Below are 7,304 nucleotides of genomic sequence, written 5' to 3' on the forward strand. Positions count from 1 at the left end.
CGGTTCGGTTCGTTTAAATGTTTTTAATGTTATTATTTATTTCAGGAACCTTGTTGTGGAGTAGATCAGAGTCTGAAACCTGAAACAAAAACAAACGACATTTCAGCGCTTATACAAAATCACTAAAAGTAACTTTCAGGGAACATAATGCTCTTTTCAGAGGAGCAGATGTCCAGTTTGTTCCCCAGTAATTTAAACCATGAGTAGCTGTATGAGCAGATAGCTGTAGAGGACCTGGTACAAGTAAGACGTGGTAGAAGTAGCAGTAATACACAAAGATATAGCCTAGTAGTAGTAATGTGGTAGCAGCTGTATTGGTATATTATATTATTACTATGCAATGTGTAAAATGTCTTTCACATTCCTAAAGTCCAAGTTTAAACGGTTTAATTGGTTTAAATGTGTATCACAGTGTGTGTCTGAATGAACCAGACGTACTGTAACTGCTGAAAGTTAAGTATTAGCCCGGGAGGAAATAAATCACATTATTGGCCGAGACGTTGGGCCTCCACTGATGGAGCTCTTAATTTAGTGACTCCATCTCCGTGCCAGCAGAGCACTGGAATATGGAGGATACTGGACCGGGACCAGGACCCTGTACAGAATCCCTGCAAACATTCATGAATAGAACAATTTATTCAAGCGTTTTCCATCTCCAGTGGATGGAAAACTGCAGCCCCCCCTCCCTTGTCACCCCCCACCACCACCACCACCACCATAAAGTAAGAGGCAGTAGCTTGACTGACTGTTGCTAGGTGGCTCTCGCTCTATTTAAGCGATGGACACAGAAATAGCGCTCTTCAGTCTGCGGTTATCTAGCGCTCGTGTTTCCATCACACATGAAATTCAATCAGCCCCGTCATCTGCGCTGATTCCCGACACATGAGCAGCACCGGTGTAATCATAGCCATCAGCAAGCGCTCCGCAACAATAGTTCACGCTCGTCTGCAGCTGACGCCATCGAGCGGGCGGCGGTCACGGGAGTGAGGGAGGAACATGACACGAGCTGACACTGACAAGTGGCTCAATTAAACACAAATTACAGTACCATGAGAAAAACACTCAGAGGGATGTGACACCTGTGCTGCACTGTCAAATACTCAATACGCTGCGTTGTTGAACCTTTAAAAACTGAATTTTACTGATGGATGAAATTATGAGACCCTTGGTTATTGTTATTATGGGGATAACAAGGCCACTGTGAAATGAGATTGTATGATTTCATGAGCATCATGATATTAATTTCAAAGCTGCAATGTCTCTAAAAAACAACGGTGTCATGCTGTGACCTTGACCTTTATCAGATTTGAAATAAAAGGTCCTGAGCCTAACACGAACAAATTTCAAATTAAGATAAAAACTGCTGGATTTATCGCTATGTCAGACAGAAAGACAAACAAACAAACAACAATGAAAGGTCGACATGAACACTTTTCTTTGGCAGAATAAACTTTGCAGAAAAGATTTGCATTCACGTTTACATTAGATTATTCTAAATTCAAGTTATATATATTTGCTTGTATTTGCTTATTTCCTCTTCTTTACAGTTATTTAAAGTAAAGTCCGTAGTTAAACTATGTATAATATCAAGACTACTTCAGTCATATACCTTAGGGATCATTGGCAAAAATTGTTTTAAATATGTTTAATGGCCGATGTATTGGTATTGTCATCGAACCCTAAAAGTCCATATCCATAGGCTGTAGTGTTCTTTAAGGATTGAAAATAACCTATGCAACTGTGCAATCTGCTGCAATTCTCCAGTTTTCCATAAGCGACTCTATCAAACTTAACTTTGAAGATGAGAAGCTGGGGGTTTGTAAAGATACACAGAACACATTAGTGGCAGAGATGCAGCCCGTATACATCAGCCTCCGCACATGATTCACTTTCTTATTCTCTTCAAACGCAGAGCTTTCATCAGACGTTATCTCCTCCATGTTCTTCCACATCAAACAGGCACTTCAGACTAAATAATATTCCTATGAGCCATCGACGCACCTTCACATGCTGCCCGCACAGCCCTGCAGGCACGGAGAGGTCCGTGTTTATGCTGGCTCTTATCCAATGAAATGCATAGACGAGATTTCTAAGGGTCTGTGGCCTTTAAAGAAAGAGTTCGCCCAAATCAAAAGAAAAACAAATTCATCTTTCCCTCACTGAGCGGTTCTGGAGCTGTTTAGCCTTGTCTCTGACAAACACTGCGTCAATCAAAGACTCCAACATCTTCAATTCCATCCTTGAAACTATTATCTACTGAGGAACAAATAACCGTTTCTTCCAACTTGAAGTATCTAGCATAAAGAAAGAAAACACACTCATTCATTGTTTGTTGTTCCAGATGAAGTGATCGGTCATTGATCCGCTCACTCATTTAGTCAATATTGTCTGTGCCTCTTTGTTTAGCTACAAATTAGAGCAGTGGACAAACCCAACATGACGGGTTGTTTTCCGTGGCTCTCCTGTGCAGAGGGAAGCATTTTAATAACTGACATTCACAGATTTGTATCTACTTTTACTGTGGCCTGCTGTGGCACATTAGCATTTTCTTTCTTTAAACACTGGATTCACCTCATGAATTTACAGTGTTATATTTGTTGCTAAATATTTGTACCTTTATTTTTTGACACTACTATGACAGCTGGCATCAAATATGGCAACAGCCATAAGTAACCAAAATGAAAAGTCTTCCACTTAAAGAGTAAAGAGCAACTATTTTTAAAAGTTATTCTCATTTCAATAAAGATGAAACAACATTTTGAATGTGTTTAGCAGCAACGCACTTGGAAAAGTTCACCTCATGTCTGAATTATCGTAGAGATGTGGAGTTTCAGATGAGCTGCTTTACTGTATAATATTTTGAACTTATATCTGAACTTTTGAGTAAACAGTATAATTATGGTTGCTAAATATTTGTACCTTTATTTTTTGACACTACTATGACAGCTGGCATCAAATATGGCAACAGCCATAAGTAACCAAAATGAAAAGTCTTCCACTTAAAGAGTAAAGAGCAACTACTTAAACTAAGAAAGTGACAAATTGAATGTCCAACTTCTTTTCTAAATAATATGGAAATGCCTTCAAATTAAATGAAATACACATGGAACCTTCAGATCACAATATCATTCAGGTTGAATAATTAAATCAGTACTGACTCTAACATGAACCATGCAATCACAATTTTTAAAAGTTGTTCTCATTTCAATAAAGATGAAACAACATTTTGAATGTGTTTAGAAGCACTTGGAAAAGTTGTTCAGACATGAGGTGTCATGTCTGAATTATCATAGAGATGTGGAGTTTCAGATTTGTTGAGCTGCTTGACTGTATAATATTTTGAACTTATATCTGAACTTTAGAGAAAAAAGCTAAAAGAAAACCTTGAAATACAAAAGCCTGAAAAGGAAAACAAATTTAAGTTTGCGCAACAGAAGCTGACAGAATAAAAATGCATTGGCTTCGCTTCTCTAAAGACTTGTTTTTCTAAAGCAACATTGCTTTTCACAGAAGGCAACATTTGAAAGTCTTTTGTGCGCTTTAGGTTTTGATCCTGCTTGTGGGTGAATACAGCTTTTTGTTGAACAAGGCCACAAAAATCATGAAGGGGAATGATAAATTAACCTGCACTTATAACCACTCAAAACCTTTCAAACTACAAGTCACATTCAGCCATTCACACATGCATTCCCACAGCTCTTCTCGACCTATCAGCCATTCACCCACTGATGAAACAGACATCAGGGGCACATTTAGATTTTTGCCCAAGCACACCTTAACATGCAGATCGGAGGCGATGGGGATCGAACCACCTACTTACTGATTAGTGAACAACCCGCTCTTCCACCTTGCAGCGACGATGACAACAATACATTTCCATCGTTTCTTTGGGATTTCTCAAATTGCTGATGCAACACATAGAGCTTCACTGTACTTACAAACACACCAAGAGGCGAAGAGATGATATTAGGGGCTTGTAAAGATGCTTTATAAAGAATGTGAAGGATTCATAGCTCTCTGTGAATGTGTGTGTTTATGTCTCATTGAAGGTTTCAGGAGCTCAGAGAGCCGCCTCTGAAAGGAGTACGGTGCAGCCTCCCTTTCGTCAACCTGCCAATTCACATGTCACAAGTGTGTTTGAAAAAATTCCCCCTAATTTGCTCGACTGCAAACATCCATTAGTGGCTCGACTCGTGTCCCAACCGCTCTGCTGCTGCATCACGCCGCGACGGAGTCTCAGAGGCAGCGATGACACCAAACGACTGCGTTAGAGCAGAGTGATGATTTGACTGATGGTAGATGGAGGAGGTTGAACATGCTCTGGATGGGTTCGCTGGAATTCTGTGGCCATTCCCTTTGAAATGATTTTACCCAGATAAACCGAGTCATAACTAACAGTAATAACACTCTAAAGCGATAGTCTGCCCACAATGTGTCTCTAAATAATCAAATTCGTCTGTGGGTTTGAAAGATGGGCTTTAGAAGGAAGAGTAGTGCTCTACATCAAGTTGGATTCAAGTCAGTTTCATTGGATTACAAAGGCAACCTGTTGTTTTTATTGCATTATAGAGATATTGAAAAAAAAATTGTATCCAGTTATTGTCCATTCATATTGTCATATGTTACTTGAGTCTATGTACCAATACCTGGTCTTTAAAGTATACTAGTTTCACTTCTTCTTTGCCGCTCCGAAAACAGTTCAGCTGTACTTCCACTGCCAAGTAGCCTAGCCTATTGATTTGCAGTAGTGTAGCATTAGCCTAAACAAGCTAAACTGTCCGAAATCGGGCAATATTTCACACTGGAAAGTCCCACAAGTAAAACAGCAATGTGTACTGTATGCAAGGCTTCAGGTTCGAGCGGGGGGGAACTAGTGTTGCCACTTGGGATCAGTACTCAGTATCGGTCGATACGCAAAGTCGGAGGGAAGGATGGTATCGCAACATCTCTAGTTGTAGCTAAATAATGTGAATTCTTGAAAGATGCTCGAACCAATAATTTAATATCAACAGTGGATGAAATGACTGCGTATAATGTGACAGAGGTCACTCAAGGTGATGAATCCCAACTCTGCAGCTCTGATCAGCTCTACAGAGAACTTTAGCATCCTTCAGCGTTTTGTTTTGTTTTTTGTTCTTGTCAATGTTGTGAGATGCTGCAGCTAACAAAAGCTATATCGGCTAAATGGTCCGATATTTATCACAGGGTTTAAGGGGTTTAAGGACCAAAAAAAACAACAGCATCTAAATATAAAGTGAATACATTCGACAGGTGGCCAGACACATAACTCCAAATGTCACATGATCATCATAAATGTGTGCTATCAATATTCTGTTTATAGCTTGTTGCATTGCCACGGGAGGGCAATAACTAAGTTCAACTGAAGTCCACGTCCGTCCTCAGCCAATGGTTGATTGTTAAAGAAAGAGGTATGGATTCCAATTTGTTTTTGCCGATTTCCTGACTCCACTGTTTCTACCTTCATCAGCTAGACTTTGCTATGTTTGCGTGGAGTCATTAGCTGCCTGGAAAACATCATAATATCAGGAGTCGGACGCACCGGATGTGTCTGCTAGTATGTAAACAAATGTTTTTTGTTTATAGGCAAAAATATGTGTGTGAGTGTGGAGCATGTGAAGCACACAGATGGACAGCACAGAAATCATGCTGCAAGACAGGTTTAACGTTTCACAATTTTGTGAAGACTGGTGACATTAAGAATCCATGGTAACTGACCTGGAAACAGCCTCCGATTAAAGGACCCGACTACAAACTGACCCATCACTGAATACTACACAGGGTTGATTGTTTGATGCGTGAACTGTGGATTACAGATGGAGAATGGTTGAGATGGTTGCATGTGTGTCTTTGGATGCACGTGGAGGCTTAGGTCAGAAATTCTAAATGCAAATGAATATGATGCAAGCCCATCCACAACACCCCCACATTCTGTCTGCCAATGGGCCAAAGACAGAAAAAGCATCTTTCCTCCTTCCATATCTCTCTCCATTGGTGTCAAGAGGTCATTGGGGACTTACCAGTCCGTCACAGTTGCTGATAGCCACCGAAGCCTCCGGCATATCACTCACATCCCCAGTGAAAACACAGTTCCCGTGGATACGTTCCTTGGCCTTTTCTTCATAGTCCTCCTGCCATTCCACGAAAGCCCCCGGGGCCACCAGCCTCCTGTTGGCCCTCAGGCGGAGGTGCAGCTCCTTCCCAAACACAGTGACATTGAAAAACAAGTGCTGAGTTGAGGAGGAGGAGGTGGAGGTGACCGAGGGCGTCTCGGGGGCACCACGGGCCACCCTCCTCTTGCTACCGGGGTCTGAGGCGCCGGAGGCAGCACCAGCAGCGGAACCATCATCACCTTTACTTCCACTTCCAGCAGAGACCACGTGAGAGATGTACCGGCCGTGGGAGTCTGTGCTGAAGGGCACGATGAGACCGTATTCACTTAACTTCCCAGAGAGTTGTTCTGATGGGACAGAGAGTGGCAAGTGAGAATCACATTCACAGATCCATGGCAAGCAAGGAAAGGAAGAAAAAACTTAAAGAAGAGAACTGAACTTGATTTGTAAAATATATAAAAAGGAATCCTCTCTTTAAGAAACTTTAGTCTGTAAAAAAAGTTATCCAGTAGCTCAACACATTGACTTGAACTTGCTCCTCCACAACAACAGGGCTGTCAAACTCTGTACATTTACCTACCAATAAGAAATAGGTCATCTTCTTTTTCTAAAAATCATTATTCAACCACATTCAGGCTTCACATTGTATCAGCAGGAGCACAGCTTTCAAAAAAATAGAAAGAAAATAAGCAGACAACCTACCATCAGTTTCTGCAGCGAAAATATGTTCCAAAAATAGTTGGGTGAGTGAAAAGCGCATGAATAAATACATCCAATCCATAGCGAGGGCTGCAGAGTGAGAGCTGCCACTTCAGCGCTGACTTTTCCTGTCTGTTGTAAACTTGGAGCAGAGGAGGAGAAAAAGGAAACACACACACACACACACACACACACTGGGCAGAAAGTGCAGGATAGAAAAGTCCTCAGAGTTCAACTGCAGCGACGCGCATTTCTGTGCGTTTCCCTCCAGACGCCAAACTGACGGATCTCTTCACAAGTTGCTTCCAGCCTTCATGGCCTGTGCTGCTGAACTACATAGACCAAGACTGCCCCATCCATTTAGGGAGCAGAGAGTGGGGGGGGGGAGATATCTGAGCGCTGATGACGACAACTCCCCCGGTACAAAAGCCGGGACGGTTTGGAGAGGGAGCCCAGTTTTCTTCCTCTTCTTCT

General features: G+C 41.6%; 1 protein-coding gene across 1 annotated transcript in view; it reads right to left on the minus strand.

Annotated features, from left to right (window-relative positions):
* The window catches only part of LOC133027793 (A disintegrin and metalloproteinase with thrombospondin motifs 3), a 42,254-nt gene extending 35,339 nt beyond the window's left edge, over window positions 1–6,915 (minus strand). The window contains exons 1-2 of the mRNA XM_061094921.1: window positions 6,834–6,915; window positions 6,039–6,478 (exon numbers count right to left, since the gene is read on the minus strand). Coding sequence (XP_060950904.1) covers window positions 6,039–6,478; window positions 6,834–6,912 — 519 coding nt within the window. The 5' untranslated portion in view covers window positions 6,913–6,915. The remainder of the gene's footprint in view (window positions 1–6,038; window positions 6,479–6,833) is intronic.
* Window positions 6,916–7,304: the final 389 nt, after the last annotated feature.

The sequence above is a fragment of the Limanda limanda genome, chromosome 21 (assembly GCF_963576545.1).
Source record: "Limanda limanda chromosome 21, fLimLim1.1, whole genome shotgun sequence".
NCBI classification, from domain to species: Eukaryota; Metazoa; Chordata; class Actinopteri; order Pleuronectiformes; family Pleuronectidae; genus Limanda; species Limanda limanda.